Source organism: Lepus europaeus, chromosome 9 (genome assembly GCF_033115175.1).
Source record: "Lepus europaeus isolate LE1 chromosome 9, mLepTim1.pri, whole genome shotgun sequence".
NCBI lineage: Eukaryota > Metazoa > Chordata > Mammalia > Lagomorpha > Leporidae > Lepus > Lepus europaeus.
In genome coordinates this window covers 56,535,800-56,557,032 of record NC_084835.1, presented here as the reverse complement: position 1 = coordinate 56,557,032, position 21,233 = coordinate 56,535,800, and the positions used below count along the sequence as shown (strand labels likewise).

At 51.0% G+C, this 21,233-nt stretch overlaps 1 protein-coding gene across 1 annotated transcript; it reads left to right on the top strand.

Annotated features, from left to right (window-relative positions):
• The first annotated feature begins 1,723 nt into the window (after window positions 1-1,723).
• On the top strand, window positions 1,724-19,746 carry TUBB6 (tubulin beta 6 class V). The gene is made up of 4 exons (XM_062201339.1): window positions 1,724-1,859; window positions 2,187-2,295; window positions 4,121-4,231; window positions 18,220-19,746. The coding sequence occupies exons 1-4, from the start codon at window positions 1,803-1,805 to the stop codon at window positions 19,281-19,283; spliced, it is 1,341 nt and encodes a 446-aa protein (XP_062057323.1). The 5' UTR covers window positions 1,724-1,802; the 3' UTR covers window positions 19,284-19,746.
• Window positions 19,747-21,233: the final 1,487 nt, after the last annotated feature.

The window sequence follows — 21,233 nt, the reverse complement described above, 5'->3', positions numbered from 1 at the left end:
CACTCAGACCTCCACTGCCGGCACTGCGCGGAGCAGCCAGGGAAAGGTAGCATTTACTCAGAGTCGATGATCACAGCCTAAATAAGGCGGCTGAGCTCTCAGAGGTCGGAGGCTGGCTAATCACAGGCTGAGTCTGACGGGGGAAGAGGCATGGGCAAAACAGTGGCGTCCCCACCTGCTTCCCCAGCAGTGACACTGTAAGGAAGGACTAGGGGCCATGAGGAGGTGGAGTGGCAGCCCAGGGGCAGGGGTATTCTGGCTAAAATGACCCCAATCTTGAGAACATCTGAAAAACTCCAGAAGAAAAATAAATGTTTTAAGTCCACCCCTTCCTACCCCGGCACACTAGGATTTTTTTTCCCAAAAGTTTTCATATATCGGAAAAGAAACCGCTGGTGCAAATTACAGAGCAGGGCTGCTTTCTCATTATGTGGCATTTCCCCTTGTCCTTGGAGACGGACGGGGTGCAGGGGGCGATGTTCCCAGATTCTCCAGTCTGAAGTGTTCCCCGAATTCTCGACCAAGGCCTTAGTGTGGATGCGCATCCAGATGGCCCCTCACCATTACCAGAAAACCAGAGCCCCGAGGCTCTTGGTGCTCCCTCAGGACAATCCTTTCCTTTGACAGAAAAGTAAACTGAGGCCCAGGGCAGGAGTCAACACAGAACTCGATGGAAACTGCAGCAGGATCAACACGCCAGTCACCCTGACTCACCACCCAGGGGCCACAGCCAACGCCTGGTTGAGGGGTTCTCGCTCCCTAAGGACACACGACCAGTCCAGAAGTAATCTGAGTTTTACCTGGTGGACACTTAGGGGTTCGTCCCAGGAGTGGGTGAGTGAGTGAGCCTTGCCAATGGAGGTTCCCAACAGAGTCTTCCGGCGCCGCCTGTCCTGGGGAGGGCCTGGCTTATTCTGCAAGGAATCCCCGCATCTTTGGGCGGCCCCTGTCTGGCTAGGGAGCAGAAAGCCAAGCTTGGTGCAGCTCAAGTTTCCTTCCCAAGCGCTGAACTTGCCCAAACAAAGAACATCCGCACGCGCACCCCTCCCTCTCTCCCCCTCCGAAGGCCAAAGCCAAGAAGAGCCTAGGAGGTGGCGGACTCGGCCCAGCCCCGGGAGCTCTCAGCGCCGACTCCCGCCAGGGAGGCTTCGTAGACGCCAGTGCAGGGCGCGTTCACCTCCGGTGCGGGCGTGCAGTCACCGCTGGCCGAGTCGCCAGGAGGAAACGATCCGGGCATCCCCGGAGTTGGGAGCGCAGGACCGCGAAGCATAAGGACTCAGTCGGGCGCAGATGGCACCCCAAGATCTCCTATGTCCGCGTCCCAGACAGGCCACCTCGGGCGCCGGCGGTCCATGGCAGCTAACTGGCACCACAGCCCCGATCCCCAGCCGGGGAGCAACGAGGGGCAGCAAAAGTGCGTGGGGAAGCCGTTTGTACTTCCAGTCCCCATCCCCGCCCCCGCCCGCCCAGCCAAAGTCTCCACGGTCCCGTCCCACCCCTGCCCCGAGACCCGCTCCCCCGGCCAGGGCCCGCTCAGCTGTCCCCTGTCCGTCCACGGAGTTGCGACGCCCGCAAAGGGAGGTTGCGGGGGCGCGGGCGGCGGCGGGCGCCGGGCGCAGGGAGGGGCGGGCGGCGGGCGGGGGCGGCCCGGGAGGGCGCGGCCCGCAGCCATTGGTCGCAGGCCGGGTGGGGGAGGCGGCGATGCGGGGCGGGCGCAGGGTCGAGGCCCGGGGAGGGCCGCGGGCCGCAGTTGCCGCCGCCGTCCCCAGAGCCAGCTCCCAGAGCGCAGAGCCGCGCCCGCCATGAGGGAGATCGTGCACATCCAGGCGGGCCAGTGTGGGAACCAGATTGGCACCAAGGTGGGCGCAGAGGGGCGAAGGGCTGAGCCGGAGGGCGGGCGAGTAGCGGGCCGGAGTCTCCCGGGGCCGCCCCGCCGGGGCGCGCGCCCTCTCGACGGCCCCCGGGTCCTCGACGCCCAGGGAGCGAGCGCCGGAGCGGTGGCGCGGCCGGGACCCCTGTCCGTGCTCCGTCCCGCCCCAGCTGGGAGCGGCTGCCGGCGGCTCAGGCGCGCCTGGAATTCGGCCCCGCGCCCCCGCCCCGCCCCGGCGGCCCTGGGGGTGGGCGCGGAGAGGGCCCCGTGGGCTCCGGGTCCTGACGGCCTGTCCCTTCGCCTCGTCCTCCCCTAGTTTTGGGAAGTGATTAGCGACGAGCATGGCATCGACCCGGCCGGAGGCTACGTGGGAGACTCGGCGCTGCAGCTGGAGAGGATCAACGTCTACTACAATGAGTCATCCTGTGAGTAGCGCGGCCCTCCCCGCCGCCGCACCCCAGCCCATCGCTCTGGACCCCGGACGACCCCCGTTGCGACCGGCGACCATGCCCCTCCCGGACCCCGGCCATGCCCGGCCCCTGCTGGCCCGGATCCCGGCGTGGGCTCGGGGCCGCCTCGGTGCAGATCCCGCGGGATGCCCGGCCACACCCTCGCTCCCCCTGGGGCGGGCGGGAAAGCGGCCGACAGTTAATTGCAGCCGCGGGGTCGGGCCCCTCGCGAGGGTCGGAGCGCCGTAGGGAGACGCCCCGTTCGTATTGGGAACTCGGCTTTGGGCGCCCAAACAGGCTTCCCTCAAGGGCAGGGAGTCGCAGAACGGAGTCAGTGAACTTAAAACACACCTCGTAATGGGTTCTGGGCTAAACTTTTTGAAAAACGCTGTCTCCGACTTTTTCTCTGGCGGCTGAAACTGCCCCAGGTCTGAGTCGCTAATGGAGTTTAGTAAAAAATTCCGAGCTGTGGTTTGCCGGCTCCTGTCCTGGGCACCCATCCGGAGGTGCTTTAGAAAGTTGGTGAAAAATGAAATTAAAGGTAAGTTTGTTTGGGGGCAGTAAAACACGGAAATCCCTGTATAGTTGTTGTGAAGACACCTGCTGTGCATGGATTTCAAATTTTTATTGTACCCAAATAAACTTCCTTTTAACTCCCTGGTCTTTTGTTGTCCAAATGACCACTATGGCTGGGGTGGGGCTGGTCCAGAGCTGAAGCTGGGAGCCAGGAACTTCTTAAAGGCACCTACATCCAGGTAGCAGAATCACTGTAGCCATCACCAAGCCTCCCAGGGTCTGCATTGGCAACAAGCCGGAGTCAGGAGCTGGAGTTGGGAATCCAACCCAGGTTCTACAATGTGGGACTTGAGTGTCTTAACTGCTAGGCTAAGCGCTCGCCCCTTAGTTCCATTTTACACAAAAATTTGTAAGTACCCTCGAATACATATAGTGATGTATGCATTATTTCTACAGCAACTTTTGTTATAAAAGGGGTACCTTCCCCAGACAGTGAGGGAACACTGAGAGTAACAGGTGCTGCCCTCACACATACATAAATGTCCCCAGAGATAATCACTCTTGAGTCACCAGAAGTGTCCGAGTCACTTGGTGTTTGTCCACACATGAGCTGGAAGAGCACTTTCCGTGAGTCACTGCTCTGTTCACTTGAGCAGCTCTAACAAAAGGTCTGGATCACCAAGGGCATGCAAGATGGAATTTCTAGCCAGCACCGAGGAAAATTCCAGTGCCTGTTGCACTTCCTGTTAACCCTGGTAGGCCCAGGAGGTTGTGCCCTTTCTTCAACTTGAATCCTATTAACCCTTGCCACACTGGGCATAGTGTCCTGCCCTATGGGTATGAAAGTGAGAGTAAGGGGGCCCCAGCACCAGTGGGCTGGAGCCTGCCGGGAGATGCTGATTGAAGCTGAGGCCTTCCAGTCTGTGTGTGCCTGGGGAGGTGCCAGAAAGCGTGTGACAGTTTGCTGCCACACAGTTTATTTCCATGGGGTTAAAAAAAAGAAAGCTTACCAACAGGAAAGAGGGGTCAGGGTGAACTGGAAAATACAGGAGGCAGGAAGTCAGGAGGCTGATTTCTCATCCTGCCTCTCCCTGCAGCCTGCTCTGCCCATCCACGCTGGCTGCTTCCTCACACCAGCGGGAAGCTGGGAGTTGGGGAAGCTCATGGTTTCCTCTGCGGAGGCGCTGGTTCCTCCCTTCCGGGTGGACTTGCTAGGGAGAGTCGATTACCCTAAAACCAGAAAATAACTTGCATCGCTTTTTTTCTTTTTTTTTTTCTCTTCCAGCTCAGAAATATGTGCCCAGGGCTGCCCTGGTGGACTTGGAGCCGGGCACCATGGACAGTGTGCGCTCTGGGCCTTTTGGGCAGCTCTTCCGGCCTGATAACTTCATCTTTGGTAGGTTCCCTCCTTCCTGCTTCCTTCTTTCTTTATTTTAAAAAATCAAGCCGGTTTTTGTGCCGAGATTGAAGCATTACCTGACACAGAAAAGTTTAGAGTAGAAATGAGCAGCTCCTCCCCCACCCCCACAAGGTCTGGCTTCTAAGTCTGCACTTTTAAGTTTTTTTCAAACCATTTGTTTATTCAAGAGCAGAGAGATAAAGAGACAGACAGAGAGAGCCCCCATCCACTGTTTACCCCCCAGATACTGGCCAGGGCTGGACCAGGCCAAAGGCAGGAGCTGGGAGCTCAATCCAGGTCTCTCCCACACAGCAGGCAGGGACTCAATTTCTGGAGCCATCACCACTGCCTCACAGAGTGTACATTAGCAGGGGGCTGCAATCAGAATCCAAAGCCAGGATTTGAACCTGAACACTCTGATGTGGGATATGGGCATTTCAACTGCTGGGACTTTTTCCTTAGGGAAATAATGCGTCTCTCAAATGAAATTATGATACTGATAGTTCTTGACCAAAATACAAAAATCAAGATACTAATTTCTTTCTACTTCTCATTATAAAGTTATTTCATCGTCTGGTTTTGGTTCCTGTGTTGGTCATTTTTTTTTTAACTTTAATATGTGTTTATTGCTTTTTCCATCATCTATGGACAGTTGTATGGTTTTTTTTTTTTCTAGAGGCTGACATCATATGAGTTTTGTTTTAGCAGAATTGAGTAAATAGTTTTTTCCTCCCCTCTTCCACCTAAAAAATGATGATGGAACCTCTCTCTCAGCAAGTGCCTAAAGAAAATGATACAAATTTAAACAAAGTGCTACCACTTGTGTTACCAGGCAGAGCCTATAGGATGAGTGGCAGATCTGAAAGTCTGGATATTTTAGAGACACATGCCAATTTGCAATATTGCTCCAAAATGACCATTTTATTATGAAATGTGCCTAGAAGAAAAAAAACTATTACTAATCAATAGAAATACCTCAGTCCATCAGGGAACATACTTCCCATACATCTGAAAGGCAGTGTGTCATCCAGGGGACTGTGAGAATTTTAGGGCTGATTGCTGGCTTAAAGCTCTATGATATGGAAATTGAGTACATCAAAAATCTACATCCCCCAAAAAAAATCTACATCCCAGCCCCTTCCTCAAAAGACACTAAGGAAAGATAGTTTAACTGAGTGTAAAAGAGAATCCTATTTAAGCCATCCTAGACAGAAAATAATGGACACTTTTCCCATAAGGCCAAAAGTATCTTCTGTTAGAATATACACATGAAGCTATAAATCAAACTCACTTAAAAAATACAAATGCAAAACCCCTCCAAAATTTAGAATATCAAAAGAAGCTGTGTTTGGTTTATTTGTTTGAAAAAGAGTTCCTGTCCACTGATTCAGTCCCCCATTGCCTACAATGGCTGGGGTTGGGCTGTGGCCAGGAACTCAATCCAGGTCTCCCACATGGGTGGCAGGAACCCAACTACTTGAGCTGTCACTGATGCCTCCCAGGGTCTGCATTAGCAGGAAGCTGGAATCAGGAGGGAGGCCAGGACTCAAACCTAGTCACTCTGATGTGGGATGTAGGCATCTTAAGTGACATCTTCACCACTAGACCAAATGCCCACCCTGCAGCTGTGTGTGTGTGGGGCGGGGGGGCAGGGGGGTTCTAAATATATTGTAACCAAGCAAGAGTCAGATGGTTAAATATCGGACTGTGCTGCTGTACTTCTGGGTTTGAGTCTTTATTTGAAAGGCAGATTGAGAGAGACAGACAGACACATTTTCTGTTCACTGGTCTACTCTTCAAATGGCTCCAATGACTGGAGCAGGTCTAGGCTGAAACCAGGAGCCTGGAAGCCATCTTGGTCTCTCATGTGGGTGGCAGAGGCCCAGAGTACTTGGTCCATCATCTGCTACTTTCTAAGGCAACAGGAAGCTGGATCAGAAGCACAGTAGCCAGCAGTGGCTTAACCCACTGTACCATAATGCTGGCTCTTTGATCTTTCCACTCACTGTGTAATGGACTTTGTGATTTAATTTATTGATCTATAAATGAGACTGTACTTTTTAATGAGATGTAAGAATTAAATGAACATTTAGGATGTTTAATGCACTGTAAGTGCTTGATAAATATTTGCAACATCCCAGGAATGCAAGGATAGCTCAACATTAAGGTGTCTGCTGATGGCTTACTGGAGACAGTATTTTAATAGATTTTCAAAAAACATTTGGTAAAATTCAGTATGTGTTCCTGATTTGTAGAAGACAAAAAACATATATAAGCTAGAAGTGTAAAGAAACTCCCATTCTTTAAGGACTGCGTACTCCTACGATTTAAGGGTTATCTACTTACAGTGAAATCAACTCTCTGCTGAAACATGAGAAATCTTCCCAACAAAATTAGGTATGAGAAAAAGATGTCCACTGCCTCTACTATTTTTCCATCTTCTGAAGACTTAGCCAGTGCACAAAGACCCAGAGAAGGAAAGGAGATGCAAATCACCTTATTTGATTGAGAGTCTACTTTGCTATGAATATATTGGAGGAAAATATCCTGTTCACAACCATGATAAAAACTATGAATACCTAGGGGTAGAAGTTTTTAGTAATTAGGGGTGGGTGGGCAGCAAGTAAAGCAAGAAGATCCTTTTCTCCCACCAGCTTGGCCAGTATTTAAGAACTGCCGAGAGCTAGTGCTGGCGAAGGTGTTGAGCGAATCACTCTGCAGAGTTAGTGGATCAAGCGTTTGATCCAATAGGAAATCTGTCCTCCGGGAACACTTGCACAGGGAGACAGCGGCCTGGCTTCCGGAGGAACTCGGCCACCAGGCCCGCCTCCCGGGTCGTCATTCCGCTCGCGGGGTGTGGTCTTAGTCCATGGCGAGGGGCTGCTCGCTGTCCTCGTGATAAAGACCTGGGGTCTCGGTGCTGCTGCGCTCTGAGGAGGGACCAGGGAGGACCCCGCCTTGTACGGATCCGCGCGCAGTGACTTCCGGCTGCCCTCTGGGACAGCTTCCGGGGTTACGGCCCTGGTGCAGGCGGAAGGCACTGAACCGGGCGAGGCGCTGCCTTCGGTCCTGAGACCTGGGGTCTGAGCTGTGCAGTGTGTGAACTGTAGGGTCCCAACCACCTTTAAAAAACACCCAAGATCTCTTATTTTTAGGTAGTTTATTTTTAAAATTTATGTGAGAGAGAGATCTCTCATCCCCTGGTTCATTGCCCAAATGCCCCAGCAGAGAGCTGGGGCCAGACTGGAGCCAGAAGCGGAGAACCTATCCAGGTCTCCCGTGGACGTGGCAGGGACATAAATACCTGAGCCAGCACCTGCCGCCTCCCAGGGTCAGCTTTGGCACGAAGCTGGAGTCAGGAGCAGAGCCGGGAATTGAATCCAGGCGCTCGGATGTGGGAGGTGGGCACGCCCTGGGCCAGAAGCCTGCCTCCATCTACTTGGGAAGGCGTTGTATGCCCGTGGTGCCCAGTGTACAAAGGCTGTGCAGTGAGTGCCGCCCTCCCAGGAGGCCCAGCACTGTGTCAGCTCTGTGGTTGTCCTGCCTGCGATGGGTTTCACATTTACATGTGTGGATTTATTTTATTTTTTTTTAAATTTAATTTAATTTTTTTTTTTTTATTTTTTGACAGGCAGAGTGGACAGTGAGAGAGAGAGACAGAGAGAAAGGTCTTCCTTTGCCATTGGTTCACCCTCCAATGGCCGCCGCAGTTGGCGCGCTGCGGCCGGTGCACCGCGCTGATCCGATGGCAGGAGCCAGGTGCCTATCCTGGTCTCCCATGCGGGTGCAGGGCCCAAGCACTTGGACCATCCTCCACTGCACTCCCTGGCCACAGCAGAGAGCTGGCCTGGAAGAGGGGCAACCGGGACAGAATCCGGTGCCCCAACCGGGACTAGAACCCAGTGTGCCGGCGCCGCAAGGCGGAGGATTAGCCTGTTGAGCCACGGCGCCGGCCTATTTTTTTATTTTTGACAGGCAGAGTGGATAGTGAGAAAGAGGGGTGGATTTTTTTAGATATAAAAAAAGGTTTATGTCAAATACCCACCTTTTCTCCTCCTAAGAAGTAACTGAACGTAACAGTAAAAGTCCTAAAATGTGGTTTAAAACAAGTCTGCTGGGAGCGTTAATTCAGTTAGGGCTGAGAATTAATTTTAGCTCTGGGTTTCTGGCTACTCAGTCCAAAAAAGGAAGCACAGCAAATGGGCATGGTTGTCCTCGGGGAGTGGCGTACACTGTAAGAAGGGAGATCCCTTCTCAATCTGAGTTATTCGTATTTGATTTTGACTTTTTACTTTCTGGAAGCGTTGATGGAATTCCATTGATAAATAGTTCCATTCTAGAGAAAAAAAGTTACCCCACATGCTCCTCCTCTGCTATAATCAGCCCCCACTGAGGTCATTTTACCTTGGTTTCTTTTTGCTGATTTGCATTAGTTGTAATATCTGTTATCATTTCGTGTCTTTTCTTCCCGGTGAACATCATGTGATAAATCTTATTGTACATTAACAGTAGCTTCTCAAGGCTGTGGTTTTTAATAGCTGCCTAATGTCTAAGTAATTCTTACTTTATAGTGGTCCATAATCAGGGGTAGTTTATCAGGGAGCAACTTTTGTTGCTTCTGTCATGAACATCTTCATCCGTGTAAATTTGGCTGTGTTTCTGGCTGTGGTTCCAGAATAGATTCTCAATAGTAAAACTAGTAGAGCAATGCATGAACCCATTTAAACCCTGTATATATTTTGCCAATTTTCCCAAAGGCATTAATGCCACCAGCAGTGTTGGAGAGCACAGTTTTTGCTATGTTTCTGCTTGAAATTAGAACTTTTAAAGAACTTGCAACCAAGTGCTTGTTCTGTGAGGGATTTTTTTTAAAGATTTATTTTATTTGAAAGGCAAAGTTGGAGATATATATATATATATATATATATATATATAGAAAAAGAGAGAGAGAGAGAGAGATCTTCCCTCTGCTGGTTCACTCCCCAGATGGCCACAATGGTGGGCCAGGAGCTTCATCCAGGTCTCCCACGTGGGCTCAGGGGCCCAAGGACTTGAACCATTCTCTGCTTGAGAATCATGGGCTGCTTTCCCTAGCCCATTAGCAGGGAGCTGGCTCAGAAGTGAAGCAGCCGGGACACAAACCAGTACCCATTTAGGATGCTGGCTATGCAGGTGGCAGCTTTACCCACTGTGCCACAACGCCGGCCCCAGACTCTGTTTTAAGAACTGCTTTATAGGAAAGGGAAAGCAATTCTAGTTTGGCCATGGTAATAATCCAGTTGTAGAAATTGTGTGTGTATAAACAGTGACCTGCACACACGTAACACACAGGCCTGCACCTGGAGAGGCCTGAGACTTGACACTAAAATGCAGCTTCGGGAGTGAGGGGAGGGTGTGTGCTGGGGGCGGGGGGGGGGGGGGGGAAGCACAGGTATACGGCCCTGCTTTTGGAGAGGAGACAGGGGAAAAGGATTCACTTGCACATGGTTGAAGATGCCCACACCTAACCTTGTCACGCTGGCTACGTGTAACATTGGTAGGTTTTATTTCTGAAGGTGAGTGGTAGGTATTGAAGGTACTCCTTACATTCTTCATGACTGTAAACCTTCACGCCTTATATCCGTCACTGGAAAACGTCAGATGTCTGAGAGGGGGCCTCCCTGGAAGAGGTGGTGCACTTATTCAGCACTTGTCCAGGCGAGATATCCACCCTGCCCCTGGCCTGGCTGCTCCGCCAGCCTGGCTGCAGGCCTGGGCCTGACCTGGGCTTTGAAATCCGATCATCACAAGCCATCGCAGGTGTGAGAAGCTCGGTGCTCAGAGCGGCTGCTGCTTCAAGTGTTTTCTTGGGCTTATTTTATCTGAACTGAAAACGGGGAGAGTTTAAGAAAAGTCTGTTCTTATTTACCTAGCTGTTGATAAACAGGATCCAGAAGACTCAGAACAAATTAAGGCAGATCCATGTGGTGACCATTTCATTTTCCAATTGTCCCCAAAGCCTTCAAAAATGTTAGAAATGACATTTGCCACTTAGACTGCCTCCAGATTTTTTTTTTTAATATTTGCTTTGTTGTCAGACATAAATGTCTATCCTTGACTTAAGAATATTTAAAATTTTTAACAGGCTGTGCTGACTTGGAATATCTTTTTTAAAAAAAGATGTATGTATTTATTTGAAAGGCACGAGTAACAGAGATTTTTCCATCTGCTGGTTCACTTTCCCAGTGGCCACAACAGCCAGGGCTGGGCCAGGCCTAAGCCAGGAGCCAGGAACCTCGTCTGGGTCTCCCGTGTAGATGGCAGGGGTGCCAGCACTTGGGCCATCCTCTGCTGCTTTCCCAGATGTATTGGCAGGAAGCTGGATCAGAAGGGGAGGGCTGTGAGCTGAACCAGAGCTCCCATGTTGGGTGCTGGCATTGCAAAAGATGGCTAGTAACCCTGTGTGCCACAACACTGGCCTCTTGAAATACTTTTGATGGTAAAAAACAAATTGACTTTTTTTAAAAAAGTTTTTGTGTGTGTGTGTGTATTTCAAAGGCAGAGCTAAGAGAGGAGGGAGAGACACAGAGAGAGGTCTTCCATCTGCTGGTTCGTTCCCCAAATGGCTGCAGTGGCCAAGACTGGGCCAGGCCAAAGCCAGGAGCCTGGAGCTTCTTCCAGGTCTTTCATGTGGGTACGAGTGATTTTCTACTGCTTTCCCAGGAGCATTAACGGGGAGCTGGTTAGGAAGTGGAGCAGCCAGGACTCAAACCAGCACCCATATGGGGTGCCGGCATTACAGGCAGAGGCTTAACCCACTATACCAGGACGCTGGCTCCAAACTGAAACTTTTAAATTATGAATTGTTTAACTGAATACACTCACAAATATGCTGTGTTGTCTGTTAAAATAACACATGCTTATTACGGAGGCTGAGACGGTATCCAGAATGTGTAAATGTACTATGTTGTTCCATTCAACCCTTGTTCTAAAATCATTCTTCAGTGAATAAAGGAGGCAGGATTGTCTTCTTGGAGATGTTCTGCCCCATAGTACTTTACATAGCTCATCATTTCAGTTAGCATTGGCGAATTGAAATAAAGCAGTGTGATGCCATTTGCAGTTTGAAAAGGTTTAAAATAGCAGGTTAGAATTGTATGATTTTGGCTGGCGCTGAGGCTCAATAGGCTAATCCTCCACCTGCGGTGCCGGCACACTGGGTTCAAGTCCCGGTCAGGGTGCCGAATTCTGTCCCGGTTGCCCCTCTTCCAGTCCAGCTCTCTGCTGTGGCCCGGGAGTGCAGTGGAGGATGGCCAAAGTGCTTGGGCCCTGCACCCGCATGGGAGACCAGGAGAAGCACCTGGCTCCTGGCTTCAGATTGGTGTAGCTCCAGCTGTAGCGGCCATTTAGGGGGTGAACCAATGGAAGGAAGACCTTTATCTCTGTCTCTCTCCCCTCCTCTCCCCGCTGTCTATAACTCTGTGAAAAAAAAAAAAAATTAGTTACCTGTGTGAGTTTTGGACAACATAGATATACGCAAGGTCTTCAAAAACCTCATGGAAAATACATCATGCAAAAACTATGCATGGATTTTAACTTTTTTTTTTTTTTTTTGCACCAAAATAAACTTACCTTTTCACTCCATTTTTTTCCATACACTTTTGGAAGTATCCTTGTACTTCGTAAAACTTTTTTTTTAAAGAGTTGCTGGTGGCGTAGCTGTCATGCCTGTTACACTGTTGCAGTTTTGCATGTGTGTGTGTGTGTGTGTGTTGGGGGTCGGGTGGGGATTGAGCACCAGGAAGATGAGCTTTGCTTTAAGCCTCTTCTCTGTGTTTGTAATAGTTTCTTCCACAGTCGGGGCTGGAAGAGGGAGCACCAGGATGTGCAGCCTTAAGACTTCATCCATCAGCCGGTGTGGGTTGGGGCGCTACCAGACAAACCCTGGGGGGCTGTGGTAGATGACTGCCAGCGCCTGGCGATCTGCAGCCGATGTGTCATAATCTGGAGTCATGATTAATGCCACACACATCACTGCAGAAGATGTTCAACTTATGACCCCCAAATATTTAACTGGGAATGTCTGTTGCTATGAGACAGTAGCAAAATATTTTCAGAAGTCGCCAAGCTTCCTCCTTTTACTCAGAGCAGAGAAAACCTGAGTGAGAAAAGTAACAGCTAACTGGGCTACAGAGCTTCAGGAAGACAAGTAGCTGGTGGGAGTTGGAGGTAGGGAAAGTCAGGTTCAGTGTTAGGACATTTAGCATCCAAGGTGGGTTTGATCTAGTGGGGTTTTATGTCTGCCCAAAGTGACCTACTGTTTTCAGTTGTCAGTTTCTGCCGTCTTAGTGAGTCAGTTCCAACCTCTGCTGACAGCTGCACTCACAACCTTTCCTATGTGAAGGTGTGGTAGTTCTACCCCGAGCTCCAGGCACAAGGCTAGCTCTAAGCATGAGGCTAGCCCCAGGTTGGTGAAACCCAGTGCCAGTGTTGAGGTCTGGCCAGGCTGCTGCCTGCTGGGTTGGGTGGGGCAGGGGTGGACCTAGGAAGGACAATGACCATTGCACATCATCCTCCCCGAGTGGAGCTGCAAGAGTCCTGTGTGGCCTGCTATAGTCAATTTCGGGTGCTTTAATATTTAAACATGTTTCCTGTTTGCATTACAAAGGTAAAATAATTGCTCATGCAACACTTTCTCAAATAACACACAAGAATAGAGTATAAAAATGGAAGCCTCCCAGCCTATCCACAGATGGCCCCTGGGCTTTGTTCCCCAGGGGGGCAGCCAGGTGCCGTGAGAGGCTGGGCTGTGACCTGCTGACTTTTCTACGCACACACACAGAGGTGATTTTGTTTTTAGGAAATGAGATCGTGCTCCACAAGGTATTTTGCAGCCTTCTGAGCAGTTCAGCAATACATCTAGGCTACTCTCCCTGACAGTCACAGTACTTTCCACTTTGTCATTAACTAGTAATTCCCTACTTACTGATGACATTTAAATGTCCTTAAAAGTATGCTTTCATATCTCTGACTTCCCCTTTCTCAGCTTCCCTTTGATTAGTATGTTTGACTACTTAACATTTTAGAAGCATCACGTAATGCTGAAACGAACCCCCTTGTGATCCCATTGCTCAAAGACTGTATTTTAAATGTTGTAACACAAGTCAGCATGTTTTCATTTTGCTAGATAGTGAGGTCAAGTACTGCCAGGGTACGGGATCCAAAAAGAACAAAAGGGTGTTAAGAGTTGGTCCCCAGTCCTTATCCAGGACCTTCCCCAAGGCAAACACCACCAGGTTCTTGTGCACCCTTCCAGGTGTATCCTGCCCACACACAGGGATTTCAACATGTGTGGAGAAATGGAATTAGAAGACAATTTTGGTAGAGAAAAGCTTTAAGTTTGTGGCTGATGTCGTGGCCTAGCAGGTAAAGTTGCCACTGGTGATGCTGGCATCCCACCTGGGTACCGGTTTGTTCCGGCTGCTCCACTTCCCATCCAGCTCCCTGCTAATGGCCTGGGAAAAGTCAAGGAAGATGGCCCAGGTGTTTGGGCCCCTGCTACCCATGTGGGAGACCTGGATGAAGTTCCTGGCTTTTGGTCTGGCACAACGCTGGCCATTGCAGCCATCTGGGGAGTGAACCAGTCTCTCTGTGAACCCTCTCTCTGTAACTCTTTCAAAATAAATAAATCTTAAAAAATTTTTTTTATTTATCTATTTTGGAAGCAGAGAACAGCAACAGAGAAAGAAAGAGGGGCAACTCCCGTTTACTGGTTCACTTCTTAAATGACTGCACCAGCTAGGAGCTGGAATGCAATCCAGGTCTCCCACGTGGAACCAGTCGCTTGAGCCATCGCTGCTGCCTCCCAGGGTCTGCAGTAGCAGGAAGCTGGAATCAGGACCTGGAGCCAGGAACCGAACCAGTGCACTTTGATGTGGGATGTGGGCATCTTAACTGTTAGGTTAAATGGCGTTTGAGGCAAAACAGTTTGAGATCCATGCATACGAGGGGTCTTTGAAATAAATACAATGGAAAAACTATGCATGGAGTTCAGATTTTTTTGCACCAAAATAAGTTTTTAATTCCATTTCTCCATGAGCTTTCTGAAGTATGTGTGCAGAAGTAGCTGCATGAATTTCACACACGTACAGTAACAGCCTACAGTGAACCCTATTTATTAGGGTGGGGTCTCCCATCATTGGTGGCTGACAGCATTCCTGTGATTCGACACCATCATGGATTTACCCAGTCCTGTTATTATCTGGGATGTTTCTCGTTTTCAAACTATTTCTCTGCATTTATGTCGTCGTGCGCATGCGTGTGTAATTGCTGGCTCCAAGGGGACTAATTCTGATAGGAACTGCGAAGCGTCCTCCAGATACCAAGACCTCTCAGATCCCCCAGGCGCTGTGGGATGTGAAGGAGTTTTTCCCACTGGCACAGAGGTAGCGAGCTTTTTGATCTGCATCAGTTTCGAGGAGACAAATAGGATCTCCTTGTTTTCATTTGCATTTCCCTCCTGAGAAAGTTGAGTTATTTGACTTTCCTGGGCACTGTATCCTTTGCCCATTTTCCCACTGGTGACTGTGGATTCCTAACTGATCCGTAGAACTTTAGATATTTAAGCTGGGCATCCCTTTGCGTGCGACCCAAGTTACTAGTAGTTCAGTACTTTGTAAACCTATTGAAGAGTCAAGAATTTGGTTGTTTTCTTGCTTTACTGACCTCCACTGGATAAGTGCTTCATTCCCCCAAGAGTGGGGCGGGGCCCCTGTGCAAGGCTGTACCTGCTGTGCACTGCAGAACCTGGGTGTGGTCAGTGGACCTCGGGGTGAGCGAGGAATGGCCCAGGAGGCTCAGGTCTGCTGGTTGGGATCCAGAAATGAACGGTGGCTCATCTGACCTGATGTGGCACCTGGTGGCCATGGTGGTTTTGGGGTGCCTTAGCTCAATAGCCCCGTGGGTGGCAACAGCATCAGGGATGGACCCCTCCCCCCAGATCAGAGAGGCAGGCCTCTGGATGGTGTGTGTGAACTGCTGCCGCCAGACTTGCGCAGACAGAGGTCAGGTTGCTATCTTTGCAGTAGGCATGGACAGGTCTGTACAAGGCAATGCAGGTTTTAATCACTTGAATAAGCTAAATCTGCAACCTAAATATTTATCGAGAATATATTAAAAATGAAACTGTGGTGGGCACTTGGCATAGCTGTTGAGATGCGTGCATTCCTATCAGATGTCTGGGTTTGATACTCAGCTCTGGCTTCCCACTGATGCAGACCCTGGAAGGCGGTGGTGATGGCTCAAGTGATTGGGTTCTTGCCACCCGTGAGGGATACCTGGATTGAGCTCCCAGCTCCCAGCTGTAGGCATTTGAGGCGTGAACCAGCAGGTGGGAGCCTTTACTCTGTTCTTCTTTCTCTCTGTGTCTCCAAGTATGATGGAATAAACAGACTGCCTTCAAGTGAAAAAGTGAGATTGTGTGTACTAAGTCTTGGCAAAGTCTTCTTGGTGTGCGTCCAGAAACAAGACAAGAATGATGGATGTAAATAATGCGATGCATTATTCTGCAAGTCAGCTTCTTTTCAATTCTGCTTTCTGTGAATTTGAGTTGTTGGCCAATAGATGGTTAAAATAGTTTTTGATAGTAGGTTGCTATTTGAATTTTGGCGTATAACTCAGAATAAGGTCAAATAATTGAATGGCATTGTTAGAACATAATTCATTCCATTTACATGTGTATGTGAGTAAGATTTCTCAGTTTTTATGTAAAAAAAAAAAAAAAAGAGAGAACTGGAACTGATGCCAAACCTTGTCCCATCCCGGCAATAATTACTATACACCTTTGGAGAGATGAACTAATTAATATATATACAGATACCAATCTTTTTTAAAAAAAGATTTTATTTATTTGAAAAGTACAGTTACAGAGAGAGGGAGAGAGAAAGATCTGACATCCTCTGGTTCACTCCCCAAATGGCCCAGCTCAGCTGCAGCTGAGCTGATCTGAAGCCAGGAGCCAGGAGCTTCTTGGGTTTCCCACGTGGGTGCAGGGGCTCAAGCACTTGGGCCATCTTCCACTGCTTTCCTAGGTGCATTAGCAGGGAGCTGGATCGGAAGCGGAGCAGCTGGGACTTGTACCGGCACCTGTGTGGGCTTTAACCCACTGCATCACAGCACCAGTGCATAGATACCATTCTTAAAATTCTTGTATGTAATCATAGGGGTTTGAAAACAACTTCAGGGGCCAGTGCTGTGGCACAGTGGGCTAAACCTCCTCCTGCAGCACCAGAACCCCATATGGGCACTGGTTCTAGTCCCAGCTGCTCCTCTTCCGATCCAGCTCTTTGCTATGGCCTGGGAAAGCAGAAGAAGACAGCCCAAGTGCTTGGGCCCCTGCACTCACGTGGAAGACCTGGAGGAGGCTCCTGGCTCCTGGCTTGGATTGGCCCAGCTCCGGCCTTTGCAGACATCTGGGGAGTGAACCAGCAGGTGGAAGACCTCTCTCTGTCTCTACCTCTCTCTCTGTCTGTAACTCTAACTCTCAAATAAATAAAATCTTTAAAAAGAAGAAAAAATTTCAACTCGCTAGATTTTTCTGGTATTTATATAGATTCTATTGGATACATTTAATAGGATGATACATTTGGGTTTTGAAAGGGATTATTTATAGTGCTCCCAGAAATTAAAAGTACATTATTTGACACTAGCTGCATTTATGAAGAAAAATTAGATGTCAACTTTGAGAGGTGTGCAGTTTAAAAAATATTCAGAAAGCAGTGTGTGAAGGACATTGCATTATAAGACATTTGCTGTGTCCAAGAAAGCAAAAACTAAGGTAAACCAAAGTAAACTCCTCCCAGCCCTCCTTCCTGGTGGTTTGGAGGGCACTTCCCCCGTCCCATCTCCCTCCCCCTCCACAGGCCTATATTATTATTATTTTTAAAGATTTATTTATTTATTTGAAAGGCAGAGTTACAGAGAGGCAGAGGTAGAGGCAGGGAGAGAGGTCTTCCATCCACTGGTTTACTACCCAGATGGCTGCAGTGGCTGGAGTTTCATTGATCTGAAACCAGGAGCCAGGAGCTTCTTCCAGGTGTAGGGGCCCAAGGCCTTGGGCCATCTTCTACTGCTTTCCCAGGCCATAGCAGAGAGCTGGATGGGAAGTGGAGCAGCTGGGTCTCGAACTGGCACCCATATGGGATGCTGGCACTGCAGGCAGTGTCCTTACCTGCTACACCATGGCACTGGCTGGCCCTGGGCCTATATTATTTTTACAGCTTGGAAAAAGATGCTTTGTCTCATACGTCTACAATTTTATAAAGAAACGGTCTTTCACATTCAAAGTGTCTCTGGACAGTGAGGTGTACCTAGCCTCTGGCGAGAATGCAGAAAACATGAGCTGGAGTCTCTGCTGCACGCGAGTCCTCCGTGTTGGGGCAGCATGTAGCTGAACAACTGACGTGCCCACCGTTCAGCCGCACCGTTCAGCTGGCTTTGAGGCCCAGCTCCACTTCCAGGTCACTTCCTGCTTGTGCACAGCAGCAGGTGTACTTGAGTTCCTGTCACCCAGCTGGGAGGGGTGGGCTGAGTTCCTCCTCCCCTGTCCTGGCTGGCCCAGCCCTGGCTGTTTAGAGCATCTGGGGAGTGACCCAGCAAATGGAAGCTCTCTCTGGCTCGCTCTCTCTTGCTCTCCCCCCGCCCCCCCCACCTCCCCCTGCCCTGTCACTCTGCCTCAAAAATATAAATTAAAAAGAAAATACACCCTGTTTAAAAACAAGACTGAAACTGCCAGGTCAGAAGGTATGAGATGAGGTATTTCCACCCTCCCACGCCCTTCAGCCCCGTTGGAGGGTGCCCGACCCCCCTCCCTAGCCCCTTGGGCCTGTAGGGGCTTCCTCTGGCTGTGGCAAACACGCCTTCCCCCAGCAGCCGAGGAAGGTGCGGCGGCCACCAGCCCCTGCCTGCATCAGGCCTGCATCACACCGGCTCTCTCTTGCTCCCTGTAGGGCAGACGGGCGCCGGCAACAACTGGGCCAAGGGCCACTACACGGAGGGCGCGGAGCTGGTGGACTCGGTGCTGGACGTGGTGCGCAAGGAGTGTGAGCACTGCGACTGCCTGCAGGGCTTCCAGCTGACGCACTCGCTGGGCGGCGGCACGGGCTCGGGCATGGGCACCCTGCTCATCAGCAAGATCCGCGAGGAGTACCCCGACCGCATCATGAACACCTTCAGCGTCATGCCCTCGCCCAAGGTGTCGGACACCGTGGTGGAGCCCTACAACGCCACGCTGTCCGTGCACCAGCTGGTGGAGAACACGGACGAGACCTACTGCATCGACAACGAGGCCCTGTACGACATCTGCTTCCGCACGCTCAAGCTCACCACGCCCACCTACGGCGACCTCAACCACCTGGTGTCGGCCACCATGAGCGGCGTGACCACGTCGCTGCGCTTCCCGGGCCAGCTCAACGCCGACCTGCGCAAGCTGGCCGTGAACATGGTGCCCTTCCCGCGCCTGCACTTCTTCATGCCGGGCTTCGCACCCCTCACCAGCCGCGGCAGCCAGCAGTACCGGGCCCTCACCGTGCCCGAGCTCACCCAGCAGATGTTCGACGCCAGGAACATGATGGCCGCGTGCGACCCGCGCCACGGCCGCTACCTGACCGTGGCCACCGTCTTCCGCGGGCGCATGTCCATGAAGGAGGTGGACGAGCAGATGCTGGCCATCCAGAACAAGAACAGCAGCTACTTCGTGGAGTGGATCCCCAACAACGTCAAGGTGGCCGTGTGCGACATCCCGCCGCGCGGCCTCAAGATGGCCTCCACCTTCATCGGCAACAGCACGGCCATCCAGGAGCTGTTCAAGCGCATCTCCGAGCAGTTCTCCGCCATGTTCCGGCGCAAAGCCTTCCTGCACTGGTTCACGGGCGAGGGCATGGACGAGATGGAGTTCACCGAGGCCGAGAGCAACATGAACGACCTGGTGTCCGAGTACCAGCAGTACCAGGACGCCACGGCCAACGACGGCGAGGAGGCCTTCGAGGACGACGAGGAAGAGATCAACGAGTAGGGCAGCTGCGCCCCGGGCCCGGCAGTGCAGGCCGCTTTGGTCAACCCCAGGCAGCCTGCGCTGCGGCTGCCCCGTGGTGCACTGATCTTGGGGTGTTGGTGTGGGCCCCTTGCAGCAGCAGCAAAGCCGTATTCCCAGCCACCTGGAATAAGGAAACCTACTTGACCACGGCAGGTAACTGGCTGTCCAACCCAGTCATGTTTGGTGCTGGACGACTTGAAAAAACAAACCAGGGGGCCACGAAGAGCTAATGAGAGAAGTGTCACCTTCCACTGGGTGTCCAGCCACCTCTGAGAATCAGCAGGGGAGTTAGAAACAGTATTTTTTTTTTTCATCCTTTGTGATGAAAACTGAAGCTGTGCAGTGTTGCCTTATTTGAGTATGCAATATGGAACTTTGAAACAATCCATTCATAATAAAATGCTCAACTTGTGCCTTGGTCCTTTCCAGCCTCCTGCTTCCTTGACAAGCTACTTTGTGTAGTTATAGGCAGGTCCAATCACTGAGTTGCACACACACACACACACATTCACTAAAAGAGAAAAGAGCTTTTGCTTTAAGAACTTTTCTTAAAAGGTCAGCTTTATTAGAGGTGGCAGCCAGTTCTCTGAGCCCCCAAGTTTGCAAACATAAGGAATTGGCCTTCTTCCCCTTTGCAGGCACTATGCAGTCCTTTTGCTGGGTCAGGGCCAGGGCCTGGGCCGGAGAACCGCAGTGTTCTTGCAGAAAGGGCCCCAGGAAGCACGGCCAGCCTTGCAGACAGGGCTGGGGTGGGCTGCTGGCGTCCTGCCTGGCGTGGAGGCTGAAGGGCTCTTTTCTGTGATTAACTCATCCCCGGTCTATGGCTTTCACAACCAGTCACACCTGTGACAGGTCTCTCAGAGTCAGACCCCACAACACATGACCAGGTTGCTGTTCCCCAGTGCCTCTGGTCTAACGCACCTACCCTCTGGGATTAGCTGTGAACTGCCAAGAATGAGCATGGCACGTGGCTTCCAGTGGGGAAGCTGTGCTCCCTGTATCCATCTGGGACCCTGAGTGACCGCGTTGGCCAGAGCCATTCTCATCTTTGTTGCACAGGAGCAGCAGGCAAGTGAAACTTGGTCATCTGCAGCCGCTGAGTTAGGGTTACCCGCGTAACCAGAACACCATGCTCCACAACCCTAGGTCTTATGTTCAGTAACTATGGACAGACACAAATTTACCAGTTACCATAGCAGCATGACTAGAGAAACAAGGCCTCATTTTACAGAAATCTGAACTATTCTGTGAGACTACAGTAAAAAGGAACCTCTTAGCAGCCTACCCTCCACCGTCTATCCTGGAAATAGGCTGTTTGACCTTGGAGGAGAGAACAAGATGTGTGCATGGGCACCTGCTGTGGGCCAGGCTTCACCTGGTACCCGGTGGCCAAGTAGCCCTCACCACGCCCCTGGTGTAGACAGGAAGGAAACAGGCAGGGCTGAGTAGCTGATCCAGGCCAGGCTGGCTGGCTAAGGCCCAGGGCCCAGGTGTGGCTTCCCTCACCGGAGATGCAAGGGTGCCAGGTTCTACCTCACTGAGCATCCACAGGCAGCCTTGTCAGCTTCCTGCTGAGTTGTACCTGACTCACTGTTGGTCCCACTCACCCCCAGGAGGTGCACGGCCAAAGCCTGCTAGAACTTGGCACATGCTCACGCCTCTCCTTGCAGTGGCTCCAGTAAACAGAGCGCGTTTCCCAGTGGTCTGCTGCTTGTGTGGGGAGAAGCACTCAACACCCTCGGGCCTTACAGCCTTCGAACGATGCTCCCCTGAGCTCCCTCGATCTGGTGAGGAGACAGGGAGGTAGTGGGGTTACTGCTAAGTCACTGCCTCAGGGAGGCTTCCATTCTGTGAATGCTGGATTTGTGGACTCCACACAGTTGCTTCTCAGGCCATGGGGAAGAGTGGCCACACATGGAGCATGCGTGG